General features: G+C 47.4%; 4 protein-coding genes across 6 annotated transcripts; 2 read left to right on the top strand and 2 right to left on the bottom strand.

The window, feature by feature from the left end:
* Nucleotides 1-690: 690 nt before the first annotated feature.
* LOC106750372 lies at nucleotides 691-3,519 on the top strand. The gene is made up of 4 exons (XM_014630688.1): nucleotides 691-735; nucleotides 839-987; nucleotides 1,156-1,482; nucleotides 1,730-3,519. Exons 2-4 carry the CDS (start codon nucleotides 899-901, stop codon nucleotides 3,132-3,134), a joined length of 1,821 nt encoding a protein of 606 aa, XP_014486174.1. The 5' UTR covers nucleotides 691-735; nucleotides 839-898; the 3' UTR covers nucleotides 3,135-3,519.
* Nucleotides 3,520-3,605: 86 nt separating this feature from the next.
* LOC106750371 (ribosome biogenesis protein BOP1 homolog) lies at nucleotides 3,606-7,305 on the bottom strand. The gene is made up of 8 exons (XM_014630687.1): nucleotides 7,028-7,305; nucleotides 6,141-6,908; nucleotides 5,376-6,054; nucleotides 4,902-5,111; nucleotides 4,523-4,800; nucleotides 4,350-4,449; nucleotides 4,042-4,237; nucleotides 3,606-3,943 (listed from the first exon to the last, which is right to left on the bottom strand). The coding sequence occupies exons 1-8, from the start codon at nucleotides 7,124-7,126 to the stop codon at nucleotides 3,790-3,792; spliced, it is 2,484 nt and encodes an 827-aa protein (XP_014486173.1). The 5' UTR covers nucleotides 7,127-7,305; the 3' UTR covers nucleotides 3,606-3,789.
* Nucleotides 7,306-7,527: 222 nt separating this feature from the next.
* On the top strand, nucleotides 7,528-10,192 carry LOC106750355 (uncharacterized protein C14orf119). 2 transcript variants are annotated; one of them, XM_014630666.1, is made up of 3 exons: nucleotides 7,528-7,832; nucleotides 7,914-8,009; nucleotides 8,139-8,291. In XM_014630666.1, coding segments are annotated over exons 1-3 (291 nt in total). In that variant the 5' UTR covers nucleotides 7,528-7,639; the 3' UTR covers nucleotides 8,141-8,291. The 2 variants fall into 2 exon arrangements, with proteins under 2 accessions (XP_014486152.1, XP_014486151.1); XM_014630665.1 differs by adding an exon at nucleotides 8,945-10,192 and having other exon boundaries at nucleotides 7,532-7,832; nucleotides 7,914-8,291.
* An 11-nt stretch (nucleotides 10,193-10,203) lies between these two features.
* On the bottom strand, nucleotides 10,204-23,968 carry LOC106750354. 2 transcript variants are annotated; one of them, XM_014630663.1, is made up of 14 exons: nucleotides 23,373-23,968; nucleotides 23,115-23,292; nucleotides 22,284-22,934; nucleotides 20,633-21,994; nucleotides 17,849-17,995; nucleotides 17,186-17,774; nucleotides 16,773-17,023; nucleotides 16,041-16,580; nucleotides 14,516-15,715; nucleotides 13,639-14,154; nucleotides 13,032-13,396; nucleotides 11,162-12,765; nucleotides 10,745-11,004; nucleotides 10,204-10,633 (listed from the first exon to the last, which is right to left on the bottom strand). In XM_014630663.1, the coding sequence occupies exons 1-14, from the start codon at nucleotides 23,555-23,557 to the stop codon at nucleotides 10,466-10,468; spliced, it is 8,016 nt and encodes a 2,671-aa protein (XP_014486149.1). In that variant the 5' UTR covers nucleotides 23,558-23,968; the 3' UTR covers nucleotides 10,204-10,465. The 2 variants fall into 2 exon arrangements, with proteins under 2 accessions (XP_014486149.1, XP_014486150.1); XM_014630664.1 differs by lacking the exon at nucleotides 23,373-23,968 and having other exon boundaries at nucleotides 22,284-22,914; nucleotides 23,115-23,224.
* Nucleotides 23,969-24,206: the final 238 nt, after the last annotated feature.

The following is a 24,206-nucleotide window of genomic DNA, read 5'->3' as shown; positions in this document are numbered from 1 at the left end:
CCGGGCTATCCCTTCTAATCTCCACAGCTGAACTCGGATTGCACGAGAACTAAACTGAACTGAAAGTGTGAGTCAAAACTAACGGGTGCAAGGCGCGCAGATAAAGAATAAAGATCTTCACACAGATTACCGTAACCATAAGGCCTGTATCACACTATGGATTAAGATTGAGATTGAATTGTAATTTGACCAATCAGTACAAAGTTAACTGAATTCAAATTTAGTGAAATTTAGTGAACTTTGCACTGATTGGTCAAATTCCAATTCAATTTCCAATCTGTAGTTTGATGCGGGCTTAAGAATTAGCCAATGAACGTATAAACTGTTCAACCAATCATAAAACATAAGCTGCAATGCTTAACCATAGCACAACTTATGTACGTTTCGTGATTGGTTGAACAGTTATAAGCCATGTCTACAATAATAATTGTAGTAGACGTTAAGCGTAAAAAATTGACCAATCACAGTTTGTTATGTTATAATTATTCTCTTCATATTCGACTGCGATTGATCAATTTCTTAAATCTTACGCCTTAAATTTCCATTGTAGACCCCACTGTAGTCCCGATGTACAATAGATGCTTTAAGCTGTAAGCCTTAAGAAATTGACCAATCACAGTCGATTATTCTCCTCATATTCGATTGTGATTGGTGAATTTCTTAAAACTCAGAACTTAAAGCATCTATTGTAGACCGGGACTTAACCGTCGATTAACTTAAGTGGAATTGACGAAGGTGACCCAAAATGCGTCAGAGTCTTGAAAGTCGAGGGATTTTTTGCCTGATCAGGAATAAAATATAGAGATTTCTATTTTTTTTCATATGGCGACACTGACAGTCCGTCTGACGTGCGGGTGAAAACAGGTAGCGGCGCGAGTAAGTGTCCACAACGGCGAGCATGGATTCGAATTGTCAAAATTCCACGTTGAACGCCAAACATCTGCTTGGTCAGTTGAACACAGCAAGACGGGAGATTAATAATCTCAGGTACTTCATTAACGAGAATAATTTGCCTCTCCGTCGCGCACTACATGACGCGCAATGTCAACATTCTCCACTTGATTCTCCCTTTTTTCCACTAACACGTCTAAAAATTGTACGATAAGAATTATTTAAAATATTAAAATATCAACAAAAATCCCCTCGTTATCTCAGGCAACAGATGAAGAGTCTGAGGTATATACTCAATAAGGATGTCGACAACATCAAACGTCTGTTGGAATTACAAAAACATGGGGGGGAAGCACTGACACAGACTAAACTGATATCATCAGAGGAAGCCAAGCCTGGCACGAGCAAGGACCAAGAGATTTTCAAGTTGAAGCCCATCGGCGTGATCTCCACCTGGTTCCCCAACAAGAGAGCGACCCCGCGGCAGCCTGGAATCTGCGGGAAGGTACCAGGAAAGCTGACGCTCTACAATTCTATATTCACAAATCCGGATCACGCCTTGCAGGGCCTGCAGGATTTCTCTCACATGTGGTAAGGAAGATTTGACTTCAAACTTAACGATTCTCGAGTAATGAGACAGGTGAAAGTAGTCTGAAAACAAAGTCCAATTTCCAATCTATACTCCTGTATAGATCGTAGCCTGTAAAATGTTGATTGGCCGAGCTTCATGTTCTAATCCGACGTATCCTTCCAGTCTCTATTCTATGATATGACAATGATTTACAATCCCAGAATGAGAAAGTGGAGGGTAACGCACTTTTTTTTCTCCCCCGGACAGGATCCTCTTCTACTTCCACAGAAACGACTCGACGCACACCCGCGCGAAAGTGGCGCCGCCGAGGCTGAACGGAGTGAGAACCGGCGTGTTCTCCACGCGTTCTCCCCACCGTCCCTGCCCGATCGGCCTAAGCCTGGTGAAGATCCTCAAGATCGAAGGTCACACGATCTACTTCGAGGGTGTCGACATGGTGAATCAAACGCCGGTCCTGGACATAAAGCCCTACATACCTCAATACGACAGCCCGTTGCACATCGAGAAGTTGAATAACGGGCTAAGGGAAAACGACGTGAGTGTCTCGGACGTGCCTCGCGGTATGGACGAGGTGCTCGATCTGAGGGAGAACCAGTCAGTCGACTCCTCCGATATGGTGGACGCCAACAACGTCGAGCTCGTCGATATCTCCAGAGACGAGGAGATAGCCTTGAGGCTTCAGGTGGAGGAATACGAGGTCTACCCCACCCTCGGCGGCTACGACACCAGCACGAGGCAGTCTTCCCAACTGGCGGAGAACGCTTCGTTAGAAAATAACGTCGACGAGGATGTTCTTCACAGAGAAGCGTATCACGCTCAGAACAGGTCACTGAACGTCGTGAGGACGGACTCGACCACGTCCGTCGTCGATTACGGCGCGACGGCCGAGGCGCACACGGACTACACGATTCGAGATCTGAACGACAGACTGCAGGACGTGGACGTGGTGAGCGGTTCCGGCAACACGGAGTCGACGTACGCGCAGACGGATCACGAGAACGACGAGATCGGCTACACGGGGGGGAATCATCAGATCTCCCGCAGCTCGAGGCTGCTGGACGGGGCGGACGGGCCGAGCACGGTCTGCGGCACCGACGTGGATCTGGTGAATCGTCACCAGGTGCTGCATGCGAGGGTCGACAACTCGCCCGTGAGGATGGGGATACGCGAGGCGCCCGACGGGGAAGAGGGTCTCGAGTCTCAGACTCTGACGCCCTCGCAAACCCTGCCGAACATCCACGCGACGGCGACGACGGCGGCGGCGGCTTTACTGGCCGGGCAGAACGTGATGACGGAGGGCAATTTCTCGGAGATCCGAGTGCCGGACTGGATATCGCAGCCACGCACGGCGATGCTGTCGGTGATCTTCAACGAGCGCGCCCTGACGCAACTCAGCGAGATCCTGGACGACAAGGTCGACGAACAGAAGCGGGCGATCGAGAACGTGCTCAGGGAAGACCCGAGGTCGGTGTATCTGCGACAGAGATGGGGCAGCCAGTTCTACACCTTCCTGATACACGACCTGCATATCACGTGCAGATTCGACGACACCCGGGGCGTCGTCACCGTTTTCCAAGTCCGTCACGCCGGCCGCACTTGCGACTGCGGTGAGCCCGAATGGCAGTGCTTAGGCCACTCCTCGATATCCTAATATATGTATAACGTATCAACGAATTTCCGTGCGGGTGGAATGTAAGCGTATTCGAAAGCGTAGTCTTGCAATGGACGGTAGAAGTGTGGTTCATAGGAAGCAAGAATGAGAAATCGACCAATCGTATTCGAATGCAAGGGAAATAATGAACTGTGATTGGTCAGTTTCTTACTTCTTATAAACGTACTCCTACTGCTCATTGTAGGCCACGATTTACTTCTTATAAACATATTCCTACTGCCCATTGTTGGTAGGCCACGTTGCAAATATGGAGGAAAGAATCTGTTATAGGTTTAGTATGCAAGATGGGGTAGCTATAATTACGCCGTAGGTATCATCTTCCACATGATCTTAGTCCCCTCTGAAATATATATCTCTCTCTCTCTCTCTCTCTCTCTCTTTCTCTCTCACGTAAAATAAAAACAATGTTTTACAGTTAAGTATACAACTTCAATGCAAATATACAAGTTCCTATGCTTCGCTTTTACGTGCAATCACGATCCGATGAAAACCGATTGAAATTTACATCGAGCAGCTGAGGATTAAAAAAAAAATTATATATATTTTTTTTTATGTAACCTACATAAAATTTTTAAATGACACAATCGTGCGGCTGTTTCCTGACAGTGACGGGTTTCCCGACGGGGAGCGTGTTCTACGTGTACATTCTTATGGTAAAATCCGCGCCGGCGGAGAACACCCACGGTTGAGTCGGATGAAACATGACGTCCAAGATGCCGAAATCGTTGTACGACTCGTGGTTGTGGAATCTCTTCAGCGGCACGATCAACGGATTTTGCAGGAGATCGCTGGAAAAGAAAAATGCGTGAATGTGAACTGCACATTATGTGCGTGGCGCGATCAGACCGTGTGCGACGCAAGGATCCGTCCGCGCGAATCGTCTTACTTGTAGACCATTCCGTGAGATACGATAAGCCCTCTGTCGTCAGCTCCGGAACTGAATAGAGGATACCGCTTGTGAAACGCCACACTGCGCACGCCCGTCCCGTGCAGACGCAACGTCTGATAAGGCTTGGTACTTAAATCCAAATCGAACCAGAGCATCTTGCGATCGTAGGTCGCTACCAGCACATTATCGCCTCCTAAAAGATCGATTACACAACGACGATGACATTAGGAGAATATTCGTATAAAAAAATATATACATTTTTCTTCTATATGCATTTTTTTTATACGAATGTATGTATAGCTTACCGGGATGGATAGCCATTGACGATATCCACTGCGAATTGGACAGCAACTTTTTCATCATTTCCTGTTTCACGAGATCGTATATCCTCACATTCCGCTGCGTCTGAAAAGGGAAATGAGCGCGCGTTAATAACACCCGATTACCCGTGTTTCCGACGTTGTTGTCGTTGACTCACCGCTACGAATAAATACGGTCTAATCGGATGGAACAAGACGCACTGTATCAATCCCTTCGATTTGCTGAAGGGCAACTGAGACTTGCGTTTCGACAACTGATTGATGAGAACGGATCTGTTCTGACCGTCCGGCATTACGGTGGCGAAGTAATCCCCCTTTCCGTGCCACGTAACTTGCTTCACGTTTCTGAAGTGATTCAGGATCACCCTTATTCCATCGGTGTGGTGTTTACCTTCCGCTTGTTCCCACTGCACCGCACTTCTCACCCTCTCGCTCACTAATATCGCAAAGAAATATTAGTATCGTTGGAAATAATATCCCTACAAATTAAAAACTTATCTCTACAATCGATTACGAACGGTCGGTCTCATCGGTTACCTATTACTTCGCTCTGCGGTATTATCTCCAAAAGTTCGTCGGTTTTGCCAGTGATCAGACGATCTCCGACCCCGGGATTGATCAAGAGAACTTTCTTGTCGGCAGCGACCGCTATCAGCGACACGGCTTGATTCGGGCACCAGGCGACGCTTCTGATAACGCCGCCGCAAGGCACTGTTTTCACACACCTACCTGTTGATACTTCCCATACTGTTGAAAAGTAACACATCAATATGTAATATTATTCGTTGCACAGGATGAAACGTTCTAAGTATGAAATATCAATTAACGAATGTAACGTAATTGACATCATGCGGGGATATGTATTGAAGTCTTCGAGCTGGCGCCACGTTCTTCAAGAGCTTGCTCGATCAAGGGGACAAATTAATCAAGAACCCGGTATTAACTCGAATACTGAATTAAATTAATTTCTCCACACTGAGAGAGTCTAATATATACAATGAAGTAACTCACTTTTCAAAGACATGTCATCTCCACCCGATGCGATGTACTGGCCTATCGCTTCCGAGGTGATACTTCTCACCATATCCGTATGACCGTTGAACACCATGGACATTTTCGTCGGGAATGGTTGCAGGTCCTTCGGATTCGGCAGTTGCGGCACCAGCTCCTCCGGCTTTATCGTCAACCTCATCTTATACGCTCGGGGACAGAGGTACAGGTCCAAGCATCTCTGGAATCTTTCCTTGATATATTTGGGATACGCGGGTACTTCTCGCAAAGAATCGAACTTCTGCGGTACAAAGTGTAACTTCCTCTTCCACGGCGTCGCCTTCAGTTTGTTCCACTCTCTGAGTTCTCTGTTGTCGAACAGGTATTCCGGCGGTGGATTGTAGCTCTCCGCGTGGCCGGGCAGGTGCCTCTTGGGCGCCGGTATGTGCTTGTGGATCCTGCGCATCTCCTCCGCCTGGTCGTTGGACTGCCACAACATGTAGAACTGCGGCCCCTGCTTCCTCTCCTCCCTCTCCCTCTTCATTTCAGCGCTCGACTTGATCCAGCCCATTTTCAGAGCGTGCACCAATTTCGACACCTGCCTGGCTTCGTCCTTGGACGGCAGGAAGGAACGTTTGTGCTCGGGGAACTTACGGAGCGGCATTTTCATCGCTTCGGAAGTGAACCACTCCACCCATGGCTGCGATGAAAAACACATACACATAGCAGGTACTTGTGTATGAAATGGCATTTCCGCGAATTGAATCAAACACAAGCGTAACTTACCGCGTATTCGTCAAACTGGACATCGGGTACCTTCTGCTTCTGTATCCTCACGATTAAGTCTATATCATCTTCCTTCAGCACAACATCCCGACCAGTCTGAGGGTCCTTGATGGTCCTCCAAAAGTCAGGATCCTCCATTCTTTTCAAGAAATTATCCAACTCGTCACCTTTCTCAGGCTTCAAGATCTTCTTGCTCTCCCAGTCATAACCAACATGGTCGTATTCGTCGTACCATTTCATCGGAATATTCCCAACTGTGTTGCGAATATCCTCTTCGTCTGAACTGTCATAGTCGTATTCATCTTCTTCTTGATGTTCCGTATGAGATGGCCGATCGTTGCTCAGATCGTCCTTGCCAGTTCGTATCTCTGGAGAATCCTCTCGATCCTCCCCATTATTTAATTCACTTACCGATCTAATTTCTTTTTCAACTAACAATTTGTTTTTAGACGTTGACTTTTTAACCGACTGTTTCTTATTCCTCTTGGAATCATCGCTCAATTTCTTCTTATCGTCTCTCCGCTTGATCTGTGAGCTCTTCCTTGTTTCTTCGTGAGAATCGCTCTCTGATTCGGCACTCTCTGAATCTTCACCATCCATAGATTTGTCTGATTCAAATTCAAGCTCACTGTCTTCATCGCCCGATGATGGAAAAACGAGATCCTGTTCTGTGTCCGAATCAGGTATATCTGCTTCTTCCGTCGTTTCATCCGTAGAATCTTCATAATCGTTTATTTCGGTCGCCAACAAATCTTCCGTGTCGGAGTCCTTCAATGTTGAAACGATATTACATTATTACTAGTATAATGATAATACGTGCTTACCATAAACTAAAAATATAACGATAAACACACACAAAATATATAAAAATAACAATGATACAGTACCTCAGTATGATGTTCCACATGGGCTTCTTCAGTTTTGCCTTTATCTTCTTCCACTTTTGAATTGGCGTGTTTCCTTTTCAAACCTCTTTTTCGTGCCATTTTTCATAATCAAATTTACACTCCAAATTAAATTTACAATTCTCTCTCTTTCTCTCTCTTTAGACGCCTCTATCCATTAAAATTGACTCTACCAAAAAATATACACAAAAGAGGTTATGCGAAACCATGTGCGTTCTCGTTCCAGCCTTGCGTTCACGATGCTAACTCCAAAATCGGTATACTTAGATTTTAGGGAGGATTCACACCACGATAGAAAAGCAGAAAGCAGAATTTGGCCAATCGGAGCAAGATTCACTAAACTTGAGTTGTAGTGAACTTCACTCTGATTGGTTAAATTGCAGTCCAATCTCAATCCTAATCCGTAGTCCGTCACGAGTGTAATAGGTACGCCGGACGGAAGTAGGAGGAGTCTGAACGGCGGTTATGGACGGCTCGGGGGGCGGGTGGGGGAGCCGTCGTTTCCGCTGAATCCAGCCATTCACGATTAACGTTGGAGCGCTCGAGAAACGCGCGTCCGCGGACGTGAGATTTAAAATTCCAGCGGTGAACGCGATGAACGTCACCGGCGGTGTACGAGTGAGGATATTCGAAGAGGAAAGATGCGTCTACGAGCGTGAGCTTGCGAAGTCCGACGGGGGTAACCTAAAAACGCTGCTTCGGGACCTGCGGGAAGCGCAGTCGGGAGTCAACGATTATTTAACCACGCTGATTCAGCGACAGGACGCAAAGTCCGGCAGCGCGCGAAGTAACGTTTCATATCATCGTCCAGTTAGTCAATTAATTTCCTCGTTCTCGCGTGACTTATCTTAATCTTCGACCTGCACAGACACGACGGATCGTTCGATCTCTTTGGAGGAGGACGTCGTCGACACGGAGGAAGAGGAGGAGGAGGAGGAGGAAACCCGAGTTAACCCCAAAAAATGCAAGTTGTCGATATAAAATTATCATGTATTCCGCTTTTTTAAAATAAATATTACGATTCACCGATGCCCTAACGGGACCGATTCCGAGTTTAATTGTGGGGGGGAAAATCCGTTTACTCCTGTTGCAGAATTTTTTTCCTACGAATACCGCCATACTCTCCATGACAGACAGATAGAACGTGTATGATAATGCGCGTCTCGCGTGAGAACTGAGCGATAAGAAGCGAGCCGGACGACGGTGGTGCGCAAGCAACCTTGAGTGAAAGCTGCGACGTAATCTGGTAATTTTCCGTTTCCCAAAACCATGCCGATTATTTTCGCCCGTTTATCGCGACACCCATTTCTTGATTCGTTGCGTTCGCATCGAGCCGCGTTTCTAACCTAGCGAGATACTTCGTATTCTGCTCGTCTCGTTATTTCCCTTATGCAGACCCGGGAAAAAATGATTATATATAATTATGTAAAATCATATATGAGTTTTGCCCGTATATGTGATTACATGTGTGATCATGCGTGTCCATACGAGAAAAATGATGTTATGTCATTTAATTAAATGTCGATGATCGCGTGTTGTCAGAAGCATTTACTTCGACTGTATTTGCATATGATTTGTAAGCAACAGTATTTTTTTTCATTGGGACGTGTATAATTATATATATATGTGTATATATATATATATAGTCATATATGAGCAAACTTCACATATGACCTTTTTCCCCCCTCCCCCGAGGAGTTACGTCGCAGTTCTTGTGCTTTTGCGCCAATTATTGCTTAAATAGTGGAACTACGCGCTTGGCTCTCCACACTCATTCCACACGTTATCTCCCCTCTTTAAAAATATGTACAAGATTACAAGACAATCGTAAAATTCATATTTCCCTTTACATAATATCTAATTATTTGTTTTTTCTCTCGACGTCTTTACCTTTTCAAGCGGGAACATGTGCACCAAAGTATCGAAGGAGGCTCAATTGCGTTACATGACGTCATGGTTTCAAGAATGGTCGGAGATGCAGAGGAGCGATTTCCTGGAAGTGTTGCTGAAATTCTGGGCCCCGCCGGATAAGCTCATGAACGGTCTGCTGTCCGAAATGGAGAATCTGAATTGCCAAGGATCCGATAAGTATCCGAGCCTGTTCCAGTGTCGTATCGAGATCTTTAGAAAGTGGAGCGGTACATGGTCACAGTCCGACAAGGATTCTTTCTTAACGAGTCTCAAGGATATGGACGGTAAATTCGTTGAGAAGTATGAAGAAAGATTATCGGCCCTCATGGAAGATAAATAGTAGTTGAGCAAGGATTTGTACGCTTTACCACCTGCAAATCCCACCTAGAAAGTGTTATTTCTAGTTCCTTCAAATATCAGTATGAATCGACTCAAATTCGAAGGGAGATTCCATTGTTTTATATGCTACCGATTTCTTCTAAAACGAAAAAGGTATTGTTTTTGATCACATGAGGTATTAATATATCTGTAATCGCTCACCTTGAAAATAGCACGACGCTAACCGCGCCAATCGCGAAATTATGCATTGATAATAATGAAACGTATTATTTCCTGACTTAATTAATCTTACTTATTCTTAACTTTTTTGTTTCGAATTTTGGCTTGTTGTTTTCAAAATAAGAAAAAACAAGTCACTATCATCGCATTAAGAGAGAATTGTTGAGGTGAAATAAGTAAGATAATTGTAACAAAATTTCATTTCCTTTAGTATTTAAAATGTTATCTTTCGTATGCATTCCTTGCGCATCGTGCAGACGCCAAACGTGCACATTAATAATCAAGTTTCATCGCACTGATCACTGTTGTACGTTGTATATCCATATATTTACTTAAACTTTATATATCCTTACAACGTACAGCGTATCCGAATCTATGAATAAGATAATGTGAGGTATCGCTTGATATTTAAAACGCTATTGATTGTTTTTCTGTCTGAGGAGGTAGGGAATATTCTATAATTTATAATAACAATTGTACCGATAGTTTCAAAGGCTTGATAAACTTTAAGGCCTCTGATCTCTCATTGTTGACAATTACGTCGGAAGTAAGGAATTATATATATGCATAATTTTTAGCTTTAAATTCACATTCTTATCTTAGCATAGATACAACGAGGGATCATGGTTTTTTAGCGCGTTTAATGATAAAAGGGTAGACAATAATTTCAATAATAGTATTATCAGAAATAATTTAAGTCTGTATATTTCCTCGATGATCTGTCTTTAAAGAAGATACACGCGAATGTATACAGGAACTTGCAATGAGTACAAAACAACTTTATATCATTTATTTGCAATAAACCTGCATTTTATCTTAAATATCGTTTTGTAAGGTGTCGCAACGAAATCCCTTCTGCTCGGTTTGCAAAAATCGCATCCCCCCCCTCCCCAACGAAACGAATTGCAAAAAATACACTTCGATAGTACAATTCTCGTGTATATCCTAAACTCAGTTCTTCGGATCTTGTTGCAGCCATTTCAGGCATATCGCTTTAATTGCATTTTGTCCGAGCCTGTCCGATTCCTTCAAAATTCTTCGTATATCCTGCGCTCTGGAATGTTTAACGGCAAGCAGATACGCAGCCTTCAGTTGTTTACTTTCGATGTAGGCGTTTATCTAAAAAAAAAAAAAAAAAAGAAAAAATCGATACCAAATTTAATATATTTAAAGTATCTTTCAATAACTAACAATGGGAAAACTGTGAACTTCTGATTGAATTAATCTTACCCTGAGTTCCGTGTCTATTATCAGCCTGACCAGAGTATCGATATGATTCTTGAGCGTCGACTTTTGATCCTGCGTGCTGTACGAACGGTTCAGCAGCAATTTAACACAATGTGTCAGAACGTGGTCGGAAATGACGTGGGCATTGGGCGCTCCGGAACTGCGACAGCACTTGATCAATTGTTCGATCGCGACCACGTTATTCTTCAGGGCCAACACATGACCGGCCAGAGAGTAGACTTTCTGTTGCGGAAGGTTGTAGTCTGCGAAAATATCATAGAATTCAGCAAGTGATTAATTGCCGTTCGCACACACGTCACTTCGCATCGGGTATTTACATCAAAGGTCACCGACTCCAAGTTAACTGAATGAAAGCTTCATCACCTACCGAGGTGTACCAGCTGTGACACAGCAGCCTACCTTGCATTATCCTGAAAGCGATGCCGAAGCCTTCCTCGATGTCACGGCCGCACAATATAGCGAGGACCGCCAGGTGTATCTTCTGCTGTTGATCGCCGAACAACGTGGGCAATTGGCGCGCCTGGGTGTTCTCGGTGTTCTCGACGACGTCCGGGAAGAGAGACAAGAATTCGGCAGCGGTTCTCTCCTCCCTCTCGCAGCCCGCCAGGAATTTGGCGATCTCCGTCTGCCTGCATATAGTGTTGATGTGCCTGTCTATCTCCGACGGCTCCATCTCCATCGCCAGCACGCCCTGCTGCTGGCTGTAAACGGAGGACCTCCTGCGCCTGTTCAGACCGTCGATCCGCAGCTCGGACTCCAGGTGCCGCTGCGCGTCCCGCAGCAGGTGGGCCTTCCCGTGCAGGTCCGAGTAAGCGTTCGCCTCGTCGACGTAGAAACGGATGCACGTCATCGACGCCCTGACGCAGTCCCTCATGAACAGCTGCAGCTGATAGAGGATGTGCCAGTGCTGCCTCTTCTCCATGAAGTGGCAGACGTGCAGCAGGTACGTCTTCCACGCGAGCAGAGTGGGATCCTTCGTCCGCATCGCCTCGTGAAGGTCCCCGGTGCCGCCGTTTCTCAGACAGTGCAGGTAAACCCCGTTGAGGAAGTGCTCGCGCTCGAGATCGTTCTCGAGGACGTACGCCAGACACCTGTCGTACTCCCGGTGCTTCAGGAAGAACCGCAAGATGGATGCGTGACTGCCGTACATCAGCAGATAATACAGGCACTCGTGATAATAGATCGTTTGATTCGCGGCGGTCAGATACTTGGCCTGGTTCAACTGGTTCTGGCTGACGGCCTTCAGGCTGTTGAGCGTCTGCAGGATCTCCTGCGCCGCGTCCGAGGATCGGGACGACGGCGACGGCGGGCACTGCGCCCGGGTGTACCGGTACACGCTCAGGGTCTCCAGTATCTGCAGGATCTCCGTCAAGAGCGGCGGATCTTTCAGCGGCCGGCACAGCTTGGCGAACTCGTTCCTCCTCGAGTGACCGGCCTCGCTCGTTCTCTCGTCTTTCTCACTCGTCCTCGGCACGGTGGCCGTCATCTCGACCGTCGTCTCCCCGGCCGGCTCCTTCGAGTACGTCAGCACGACCCAGCCGTCGAGATCGTCGTCGCGCGCGATCTTGTCGAGGCAGTAGTAGAACTTGTCCTTCGCCTGCTCGAAGTGCCCCACCTTCAGGCACGCCTTGCCCCACGCGGCCCACACACCCTGCGTGTCCAGCCCGGCTTTAGTACTGACGTCCAGGGCCAACGTCCACTGCTCCTTCTCGGTGAGGAGGTCGCGCAGCTTCCTCAGCGTGTGCTCGTTCAGCTCGTCCTTCGGCACGAGGGCCAGGCAGTCGGACTGGAGCAGCGTCGCGATCAGGTCCACCTGCGAGAGGAAGCGGTCGCAGTGCGCCAGGCCGGTGTTGAAGCCGAGCTTCGCGCACCTCACCTTCGCAGCGACCAGCAGCGAGCGTATCATCTTGATGATCACCGCGTGATCGACCTCGGGATTCACCCTGCCGCCGCCGACGGGCAGCAGCAGTTGCTTCATCTCGTCGCAACAGTCCAGCAGGAAGCTGCGAGGAAAAGAAAATCAAGTCATCTCCTTTTGTTCGTGACTTGAGCAAACGTAGATTAAAACGGGTTCGGGAGAATTCTATTCTCCGTTAGGAAGCTGTTCTCCTATTGGATATCGTATGCCGTATCCAGTGTTTGCCTGAGATGATTTTAGATTCGTCTAGATGAAGATGAGATGAAAATCCGGGATATTCATCTTAGATGAGATGATTTCGCTTTCGATTTATCTAGATTTATCTAGGCTTGGAAAATTGAGGAAAGTTACCTGGTGTACATCTTATGGTCGGTGTGTAAGTTGAGAATAGCGAGACACAGCGAGATATTCGGCGCGTGTTCGAACGAGAATTCCTCCCTTATGGTGCGATTGTGCTTCTCGTCCTTCGTCAAGCGCCAATAATCGAACACCTCGCTGCTGGGCGTCGACGGTGTGTCCTGGGCCGCTCGCATCTGCAGCACCGTTTGACGCTTGCAATCGTCGCAGACGCGCACGGAAACGGAGGCGGGATAGCCGGCCACCTGCATACGATGTTGCGAGCAAACGGCGCAAACTACACGGCCGCACCTCCTGCAGTGATGTCGCCTGTTGAACATGGAGAATATCACCGCCTTGCAGCAACTGCATTCCCTCGCCTGTTGAACAAAACGGTGAATCCGTTAAACGAATGCAATTAGGGCCACGATTTCATCGTGAACGAATCATCTTTGACAACTTCTCCGCGGGATTTCGACCGGTAAATAAGATGATGCCGTTAGTTTCACCTCGGAAAATCGTTTGAAGATCGCACGAAGGTCATTCTGAATTTCTTTAATGGAAACTTCCACTTTTCATCGCGTATTCTCGTAGCGGCTCGTAGCAAAGATACTCGATTTACCTTGTCGTTCGGCACCCATTCCTCCTTGGTGGGCACATTTACGGGCATGACGAACTCGCCGTCGTTCTCCATCCTGAGATCGGATTGCGGCACAGTTTTGCTTCCTTTATTCTCAACACCATCGCGGTGGAACGACACGCGAAAGTCCAACGACTTCTTCGCGTACAGTCGTATAACTCTGTCGAAGTTGCCGATGCCCACGTCGAGATGCTGCAAGTTCTCATTCAACGTGTTCAGAATCTTCTGGATGCTCTCGAATTTACAGTTCATCAGCAATTGTTCCAACATCAACAGCGGCTCCTTGATCAGGTGGATGTACAACGCTCTCTCTTTGCTCTCCAGCATCTTCAGGATGTCGACTCCTACGAGAATCTTCCGGTACTTCGGCTTCTCCGTCGCTCTGCAGTGCTCCGACAAGTAGTTCACGACGAACTTCAACGCGCTGGTGGACTCCAGCTTCTTCAGAACGCCTTTGCACACCTTCACCGATTGACTCGACGGTAACGTTTGGAGAAACTAGAGCACACATACGTATCGTCGAGTTCTCGTCGAAGGGTGTGTTTTCCCACCGGGTGCTACGCGCGATATACGGGATGTCCCATTTCACTTCCCCCGGACGAATTGCTCGAAAACAAAGTATTGAAGGAAAACCAATAAATACAAGAGCCACGGGGCTTCGAGGAGGTTTACGAAATATCTCGTCAAGCATTCACTTTTCAGTGATCCCACCCTGGTGCTTCCTTTTCACGCAGAACGACCGGTGGAATCGATTGCCGTGAAAAACTATCTAGAGATATTTCCTTTAAACGCCTCGTCACCGAGTAATTCGTTGAAGGGGGCAGGGAGGAGAAGTAAAACGGGCCGCTGTGCGACATACCTTCCGAGCTTGCTCCAAGTCCCGCAGTTGGTTCTTCAAGAGGCCGATGAGGAAGTCCTGCATCACCGACGGCTGGATCTCCAGGGCGAACGCTTGGCACTCGAGCCACTCGAGGCACAAGCCGAACTGATCCGCGTTGATCAACGACCTCATGATCTGAAACGGATCGACCTTCTCCGTGCAGTAGACCACGTCGTACCACGTGCTGTTCGACTTGCTCACGCAGTACGGTATCATTTTGTGAAAGATCGTGATCCTGCCGAGGACGCTCTTCATGCGGTGTCGGCAGTGGGCCGGCAATTCGCCGCTGCGCCGGTGCTGCAGCGTGTGAAACAGGGCGTGCTCGCACACGTTCATCGGCCACTTGTCGACGTTGTGCAACACCGTCTGCGCCAGTATGCGCACGTCTCGGATCTGATAGAGGTGGCGCAGCACCCTCGCGGCTGGGAGGGTCCTCCTCGCGTCGGACAGCACGTGGCACAGAATCAGATCCTTGAGGCGCAGCAAGTCCGCGTCGCGTCTCGCCGCGCGATGATCCGCCAGAGCGTTCAGCACTTCCAACGCGTTCTCCCAGTCGCCATCGTCGCCCTCGAAGTAGCTCCAGAGTTCGCGCGCGGGCTGCGCACCCGCCCCGTACACGGCGGCGAGAATTCGATTGCGGTCGAACAGCGGCTGCAGCCTCGCCACCCACGAGGAGTTCAGCAGGTTCTCCAGGCACGCGGTGCGCCTCGCGCCTTGCGTCTCCAGGATCGTCGGCTTCTCGTTGTCCTGCATTCTGTGCAGGAGGTAAGAGAGCAGCCAGCAGTGACCCTCCAGGTACTGCAGCAAGCTCGGCTTCAGCCTCTGACTTTGCCAGGGCGATGTTACCGCGGGACTCACCCCGGGCGACGTGCCGACGGACGGAGCGTCGCGCTCGGGATATCTCAGTATCACTTCGTAGACGTAAGTCGGCCCAACGTACGTCACATCCGCGTCTTCCAGCGTCTCGAACCAACCGTAGTCCGCCGGAAGCGGCCGTCTGTTCACACTCGCACACGTGACGTTGCCGCAGTGAGACGTCGTAGTCTGATATTGTCGCACGAGGTCGGGTAAACTGATCTGCCGTCTGGTCGAGTCGTCACCGAGCGAGTTCGAATAGTGGGAGAGGTAATCGCGCATCGCGTCGTCCAGGCTCTCGTTCAACGTCCGCGTCTCGTACACCTGCGGAAGCATCGAACGCTCGTTACACGGCTCGCGGGATCGCGTTTCAACAGACTGAACTTTCGTCCGAAACATTTTCCGCATATCTTCCAGATTCTTCGGAAAATTGAAGTGAATCATCCAGTATATACGTAGCGAAGCTACACTAATTATTCGAATACTCTGTGTGTAGCAGCTTCTAATGTGCATCTAATCCGACGGCGGGTGGCCACGAATTCGCTCGTGTAAATTGTAACGCCCGGTAGCGCTGAGAGAACGTTTCCCGTTGGAAATTGCGTTCGACGGAATCAGTGGTCGCAATGAAGCTGAACGAAGCGCAACTTACACGAATCTCGGGTGTCCCATTAAACTCATTGGCCATGGCGAAGACGACCCGCGGATTCTGCACGAGGTCCAAGTCCTGCCAGGCCAATTCATTCAGCTCCTCGATCCGCGTGAAGAAACCGAGATCGTTCGGCCAGTTGCCCAGCAACCTCGACCTCAGGGAAGCGAGTGTCACGAGGCCCAGGTCGCCGATTACGTAGCCGACCGACATCAGGGAAACCGCGTGTCTCAAGTGATCGAATGGCGGATCGTCGTCGCACCACACGGTCAGGCACGCGTGGAGGAACATGACGTTCCAGACGTTCAAGAAGAACGTCAGCGTCTCGTCGCCCACGGACAACTCGCCGAGATCGAGGGTGGCTAAGCTCGACGTCTTGCTTAACACAGCCCGCACGTCCGTGTGATCGGAAACACTCCTCAGGCGCGAATTCTCCAGACGAGGTTGCCCCGAGGTCACCAGGTGCAAAACCCGCAGGAGTTCCGTCAGAATCTCCGAGACGCACTGATTCGGTCCTTTCATCGTGATTACATTCTTCGTGTCCTACAAAGACGAAATATTCCCGATATTATAAATAATGGTAAGTAATGGAAATCATTTCGAACGTTAAACTTGTACCTGACTTTTCTGTAAATAAACGTTGAATTTTATGAAAAAAGAAAAAAAGGCACCGAATGGTAATTTGTACGCTACTAATACGTATGTCGGATTGTTGGGCCGATGACGGGTTCATACCGATATAACTCGATTCTGGTTTAGTACGACGCATCTTCCGGGATCCTCGATCCCCGTGTGACTTCTCTCGTTGTAACAGGAAATATTCGGGCACACGTTCACAAGGATGCTGTAGATTAAATTCACTTGCAGGCTAGAGGCGACCGTCTCAAGCTTATCCGGTTCTGTCTGCAACTCGAATAGCTGGTAGCCGAAGTAATGGTGCAACGGTGTTCTTAATAAATCCGTCACCGTCTGCAAGTTGGTGTCGTCTGAAAAAATACATAAACAATGAATCGGAAAGGCGAGTACAACGGTTTTTTAACGCTTGAAATTGGTTCACTTTTCAGCGAGTTACAGCGTTCCGCGAAGTTTATAATTTACTGTCGCTAAAACGACCAATACACGTATCGTCGTTGAAATGAAAGACTCACCATTCGCGTCGGGTATAATGGTGTACACAAGCTGTAAGTGCGAGTAGATATTCTGAAGGTACTTCTGATCGTTGTTATTCACGGCGGACATCCTTTTTATCATTTTCAATCCTCGAAGACGATTATCGCGGGAGCGCGCTTGGACGGCGTCTTCAGTCTTTGCTCTCTCGGTGTCGCGGAATGCGCGACAGTTACTCTCGAAATCGCTCCAGAAGGCGTTGCACTCCCTCCACTCCTTCGTGGACAATGGAATTCTCGCGTCGCACAATATAGCTGTCATCGGCGCGCCGCTCTTGCTCTCGTAAAACAATTGACTGATCCGCAGGAAGAAACTGGCGTATTCCGTATTGTCAAACGATTCGCCCAATTTCACGTACTTCACTGCGACGTCGCAGAGATTGCACGATATCTGGTGGGTTTGGCCGATCGTTAGGCTCAGGTCGAGCACGCTCAGCGTCAGCGTCTCGTTGCCGTTCCGAGTGTCCGCGTTCAGCTTCTGCAAGTGCGGCTTCTGAGACGCCAACAGTGTCTCGAGCTGGTTCGTATACCTGGAGGACTGTACACCTTCCTGCGCGGCCAGCCTTATGTTCTGCAATCATACAGCGCTCAGATATATCCCGGAAGATCAGGCTCTGGTCTACACGAAAGAGCGCGGAATCTCACCTCTAATATAGAACTTTTCGGACCTTCCCTGGGAGAGTCCGTTGCGTCTGACGTGCGCACGTATCCGAGCGTGTCCAGCTTGAATGCGTGAAGAGCCTCGGCAAATCGGACCTCGCTGTTTAACCGCGTGTTCTCCATGTGGAACATCTGGAAGATAGAACTACTATGGAAGAACGTTACTACGAACGGGAGAGCTTAACGATGTTGCATCGAAAGTTGACTGTATTCTTGTCGATAATCCAGATTCGTATTATGCGAACACCTTCTCATACAGTTGAGTATATATCGGGGCGAAGAACCGACATGCCGATTGAAATCCATAACGTATCTCGATTAATCCCCCCCTTAGCCGTCGGGCGAAGGAGACGAATTAAATAACATCGACCTTTTACAAGTTCCAAACTTTCCACCCTGTCTTAAGCTAATCGATTTGAAATTTGACCATCGGCCAAACGTCAGCCGCTCCATCTTTTTTGCCAACACGGATATAGAGAAATCATGGTTATTTTAATTTTTTTCTTTTATTGTAAAAAATCTAAAAAATCATTTCTGGCATTATATTTCTACATTTCATCATTCTACTTTCAATTATTATATATGTGAAAAATAAGAAAAAAATTGCGGAAGTTGCAATTCTTAATATCACTTATGCCGATTAATTTAATCGGAGGTTTGGCCGGAAGTCATCCTACGAGACTACCGATAATCACGCGCATCGCAGATAGACGTGCGGGACACGAAAGTATTCGAGATCGCGCTGGACGACATGAATTACGACGAGGAGAGCGAGAACGAAATGATCCAGCCGGCGGACCTCGCGGGCCTGAAGCCTCTCGCGGACGACGAGGGCAAATACAGGGAGTTACACTCCCACGTGAAGTACTACAATGAGCGTAACACCGAAGACAGAAAGCGGTTCCCCTACGTATTCCCCTACATGCGACCGCACGCGGAGGAGAGCACGTGGAGCAACTTCGAGGAAGAAGCGAAACCGTTCGTCGCCGGCTTTAAGCATGAATTCAGCAAGGTAAGTGTCGTTTAATCATGTTTTCCTCTTTCGCGCAATAAGAGAAACCTACTTGAACCTTCTGCGAACTCCGACTCTTTCACGACGGATGCCGTGATGCGAACAACGACGGTCACCCACGAGACGTCAATCGAGACTACAATCCGCGGGAACAAGAGAAACGTGCGGAGGAATTACGGAAGCCGTGAAGCAAAAATTACCACAGGTACTGACTGAATGTTAAACTAAGTGTGCTAAATCTACGACCAGGGACCAGGATCGAATGAAAATATCGGTTTCCGGTCCACTGAAATATTTAATGAAGGTTTCGGCCTCGGTTTTCTGGAATATCACCGGTACCGTTTAAATTGTGCGTTTTTTTCGACTCCGGTTCTTTAAACTTGTTTCCTTGTTGAAATTGGTATCGAATTAAATTTTATATAACAACGGGACACCCCGTGGGAACGCGGTCGACGCAATATGACGTCTACGGTGAAAACGGTAAAGAAACGGACGAGGATACGGAGGGAGGCGTAACGGATCATCGATCATTGATCTCAAGCGGAGGATTCACTCCCGAGGATACCGAGAGCCCCGACGAGGAGCCGTACGACTACGAGCAATTCAAGAAGGAGTACGAGCAGCAGCTGGAGTACGGCATGAAGCGCGGCAGAATGTTGAATTACACCGAGAAGGGGGAGCCGAAAGACGCGCCGAAGGAGGCGCTGAAGAGGATAATAGATGTGAAAAGTCCGAAGAATTGCACGAAGGAGGAAATCAATCGGATTGGTGTGGAAGCGATAGAATGCCTCGCGCACGACTACCAGAGAGCGAAGGATATGGCAACCGTGGGGACGGTCCTTTCACGGACATGGCTGATTCTCAGGGTCTGGCTGTTGATCTACGTCTGTCTCGCTGTCCCGTGCTGGTGCCAAAGAGGTAACTTCCCCGGATAATGTTGAACCTGCAGAAACAGATTTTATACACACACACACACAGTCTGCTGTACTTGTACATCTTGTCGGCAGCTTGCTAGCGGAAGTACAATAGAGTCTGCTGGTAGAGTGCGATAATACGATTGACGGGAGCAGAAACTGAGCAGAATCTGCCATTCTCTGAATTGAAGTATAGTACGGAAAGGCTCGGGAAAAATCCGACTTTTTTCAGGGTTCTCATTTTTCCGATTGATCCTGCTCGATTTCCGCAATTTCATCAATTCGTTGTCAAGTATCGTGTCAGCGAGCTCTGTCGACGGTACACGAGCTTAACGCGTGTGCTCGTGGATCCAACACGTATTCTGATCAAATCTACCGCCAATCTGCATCCGTTTGGCACGCATACGCTGACATTTTACTTGCTGGATTAACAACGAGGCCCGACGTTCTTCCCTGTAGCAACGAGCAACGTATCGCGTTCCAGGTTGGTGTTGCTGCTGCTTCCGTTGTAAATTCTGCTTTCCGCGAAAGAGAATTTTATACGCGAAGCAGTATTACGCTATGAATCCACCTGGCACGCTGGTGAAGGATTTAAAGAAGAAGGAGGACGTGAAAGAGCCTATTAAGTACGAAGCTACCGAATACGAGCGTGACGCATACAAGACGCTCGAGTCCGCGATAAGAAACCTCTGATCTCAGAAAGAAGGGTGGTTCGCATTCAACCGAGATTTTTTTTTTTTTCTTCCAATTTACATTAAAACACAAGACAGGATGCAACGATAACGTGACGCAATAATAATGTGACAATGTAATTTCGTTGTGTACGAAAAATAATAATCTCACCTCGATTACTTCCTGCGCCTTCTGGAGATCGCTTCTCCACAAACAATGCAGGAGCAGGCTTTTCTGCGAGGCCAACATCAAGTTGATCAGAGACGGTCTGTCCTTCGCCGTTGAGGGATCCGTTGGAACGACATTCCTGGAACGTTTCCTGCGTCTGGCGCCGCCGGCTAACAAGCCCGACTCCGAGCCGCTGTCGGACTTGAGTTTAGTCTCGTCCGAGGTGCTCTCCTCCTTGTAAAAGAACGCGTTCCCCTCGACGCGATGCGGCAAGTTCAATTTCGGCGCGATCGCAGGTTCCGCTTTACTCGTGGCGGGAGAACGACGAGACTGCGGGGTATCGACGGAGGAGCTCCCGATGAAGTCGGATTTCGCGTGAAATTTCAATCTCCACCGTGCGTCCACCAGTGCGGACGCAAAGGCGGACATACCTTCGCGGAGACGCTGCGCCTCCACCTCGTGTCCGCCGATTGTTTGCAATTTATCGATCTCTCGCGTCGCAACTGTCGTGCTCTCCCACAAGTAATGGAGGATGTCTCTCATGGCGTATTTATTCGACACAAAGCCCGATCTCTCGTATTCCACCGACTTATTGTTGTTATTATTTGTCCTCTCGAGCGATGCGCCGCAGTCGTCGTCTCTGGGATTGGCGTTCGTAGCGTTGAAGTCCTCGTAACGCAGGAACACTAACGAAAATATATTCCTCATCGTCTCTAGCCTCAAGGACAGCGGGAACAAGGTGGATAAGTATGCTGTTACGTCGGCGAAGCACTCAGCGATCTGCTCGTACTCCGTGTTGTAAGATTCGCACAATAAAACGGCCCTCAACGCGCTCACTATGCTGCAGTAAGCCTGAAAGTTCTCGGATTCAGGAGACGTGATCAGCAAATCTTGTACAGCATCGTGATCCTGTTCGTGTATATTCGTCGTCATCCTCAATACAGCGAGTACACTGTGTTTCTGCAGAAGAGCGAGAATCCGCTTCACCGATACCGTTTCTTCGATCGCATCGGATTGCGCGTTTCGTAACTCCTTAGCGCCTCCTAATCTCGTCCTCGCGAAATACCTTCTCTTCCAATGTAATATGTACTCCACAATGGAGACGTGCTTTTTCAGAAGTACGTAAAATCCATTCAAGTCGTAATCGTCGTGTAAATCCGGATAACACTTCTCCAGCAAGAACTTGATGGATTCACAAGTGACAATGCCGCTGTCACAGTGTTCGAGGGAACTGATTTCCTCGTGTGGACATTCGTTTAACGCTTTCAACAGTAAGATTGGATACAATCTCTTCATCGTGTCACATGATAACAATAATTCTACTTCGCTGTATTTCCTGTTCACAGTTAAGACGTAACAAATGTCCTGCAACACACAAGTTCATTGCAGAAGCTGTAAATAATTTTGTTTTATCGAAAAGAGTTCAGAATATGGACTATAATATTATTTCAGATAATTTTTACACGAGTACGTTTTTTTATCTAAGATGAAGATCAGTATATTTTGTATTTCTTTCATCCAGGTAAAGACAAAAATGAACTATTTATTCGTCTGGATGATTATTTAATATATAATAAATAATTTCATCTAGATACCGGCAAACGCTGATTATTAGTGACTGAAATTATAAGGAAATTTAGGATATAACGCTAACCAAAATATCACTCAACCAGTGCGACCTCCTCGTGCTTATCCTCTTGAGCAATTCCTGTTTGCACAGAAGTACTTCGGAGTTTTCCGTTAACTTGAATATATTCCCACCGATTTTGTATGCAGTGTCCAAAGTGGCGACGCTTTCGGAACACACATGTGTCTCGTCCCAGAACGAAAGCCATTCGCTGAATAATTTCCCATTTCTCCTCGAGTACAATGCAAGCTCGATATCCTTGACATTGCGTGTTTTCAGTAACATGGGGTAAATTGTCTTGAAAAATTCCACCCCGGCATTCGCATCCACATCCATTTGCAACAAAACACACAGTAAGGTTCTCAAATGATCATCCTGATTGGACGGGCCATTTCCCGAGGAACAAAATTCAAGTGCATCGTGTCCAGAGTGCCAGATCTTTCCGAGCGGAGCGTGTTTCAGGCATAATTTCAACGTAGAAAAATAAATATCTCGCAGATCATCGGCAACATTGCACAGTGCGTTTGGAACTGCGGATATTAATTTGTTTACGATCCAGCATACAATTCCTGAGCGCATGTGTATATTCTCTTTTAGGAATGCGAGAGTCTGTTGGGATATGGCGCCTACTTTCGTACTGTGCTTTATGCTGGCGTCCCTAAGGAACATTAGTAATTCCTAGAGGATAAATTTCCGTTTCAAAATAAGAAATTCAAAGGAATATAAAAAAGATAACAGACAGTCGTCGGATATATACATTAAATTTAAGACAAATCTTGAACGTTCAATATAAACTTAACTTGATAAATTTAAACAATAATCCTACACACCAAACCTAAGATGATTCTTAAGGAATACCTTGTACACGTATTCCGGTGCATTGTCACACAGGTCTATGGCACTTTTCATCTGTATGTAATCGAGTTGTATCTGAATATTGCGATGTATGTCACACTCGACATTGGACGACTTGCTCACAAGCTGCCACAGCAAGATAGAGGCGATCCACTGGTACTGTTCTTCGCTCGGCGAATGACTGCAAGCATGCGCTTCGTCACTTCATGTAAAAGGAAACAACGAAACAGTACAAGAACGATCGGTTGAGCGTTTACTCACATCAAGCTTTCGACCATAGCCTCCAGTTCAGTCAGGTCGACGCCGCAATTGTGATTGAATTCTTTCGAGGACTCGCCGTTACCGTTTGCCTGAAAAACACTCAGAGACGTATACCACAATCGAGATGCGATGCACTTATCCATCTCCAACGCTCCCGTTTGTTTTGACATCTCTTCCGGAGACATTGCTTGAGACGTAGGAAACTTATTGAATCACTTTATACTTTTCTCTTCGCCTCGATATCAGTCTCCTACGAGGCTCGATGAGGCTCTTTGTTACGTTGTACTTGTACAAACCGGAAGAAGTATCGACACATGAAACGTAGTCAAACATGACACAATGCGATTATGCGAGGACAAAAAGTGTCACTGATTGTTGGCGAGATCTTTCGTACGAGCATAACCCCTCTCTCTCTCTCTCTCACTCTCTCACTCACTCTCTCTCTCTCTCTCTCGCACACACTCACTCACTTATGAAGTTTGTTCTTTATAACTGAACTAACAAACAGTGCAAGGACAATGTTTTCCGTTTACAGACATGTTTGTACGTTAGTTGTATTTATATATTATATATTATGTTTAATTGTGTGAATTTTCATATTTGTAGAAAGTATCAGGGCGACATAACAGAAAGGCAGGAAAGCATGATGCGGACATAAAGCCCGTATCAGACTGCGAATTGGGGATTGAGATTGAATTGAATTTAGCCAATCGGTGTAAAGTTAACTAAGCTCAAGTTTAGTGAAATCTAGTGAATTCCACACTGATTGGTCAAATTTCAATTCAATTTCAAACTTCAATTCACAGTCTGACACAGGCTTTATTCTTTCGCTGC

The sequence above is a fragment of the Dinoponera quadriceps genome, unplaced genomic scaffold, assembly GCF_001313825.1.
Source record: "Dinoponera quadriceps isolate SergipeBrazil2010 unplaced genomic scaffold, ASM131382v1 scaffold5230, whole genome shotgun sequence".
Lineage (NCBI taxonomy): Eukaryota > Metazoa > Arthropoda > Insecta > Hymenoptera > Formicidae > Dinoponera > Dinoponera quadriceps.
This window is presented reverse-complemented; position numbering and strand designations above follow the sequence as displayed.

Coding starts and splice junctions, on each gene's coding strand:
- LOC106750372 (XM_014630688.1), top strand. CDS start 899: ATGGATTCGAATTGTCAAAATTCCACGTTGAACGCCAAACATCTGCTT. Junction 988..1,155: donor CGGGAGATTAATAATCTCAG/GTACTTCATTAA, acceptor TCGTTATCTCAG/GCAACAGATGAAGAGTCTGA. Junction 1,483..1,729: donor CAGGATTTCTCTCACATGTG/GTAAGGAAGATT, acceptor TCCCCCGGACAG/GATCCTCTTCTACTTCCACA.
- LOC106750371 (XM_014630687.1), bottom strand. CDS start 7,126: ATGGCACGAAAAAGAGGTTTGAAAAGGAAACACGCCAATTCAAAAGTG. Junction 6,055..6,140: donor TCCAGTTTGACGAATACGCG/GTAAGTTACGCT, acceptor TTTTCATCGCAG/CCATGGGTGGAGTGGTTCAC. Junction 4,801..4,901: donor ACCGCAGAGCGAAGTAATAG/GTAACCGATGAG, acceptor TTGCGATATTAG/TGAGCGAGAGGGTGAGAAGT.
- LOC106750355 (XM_014630665.1), top strand. CDS start 8,952: ATGTGCACCAAAGTATCGAAGGAGGCTCAATTGCGTTACATGACGTCA.
- LOC106750354 (XM_014630663.1), bottom strand. CDS start 23,557: ATGTCTCCGGAAGAGATGTCAAAACAAACGGGAGCGTTGGAGATGGAT. Junction 21,995..22,283: donor ACTGGTTGAGTGATATTTTG/GTTAGCGTTATA, acceptor TGTGTGTTGCAG/GACATTTGTTACGTCTTAAC. Junction 17,024..17,185: donor CATTATACCCGACGCGAATG/GTGAGTCTTTCA, acceptor GTATTTTTTCAG/ACGACACCAACTTGCAGACG.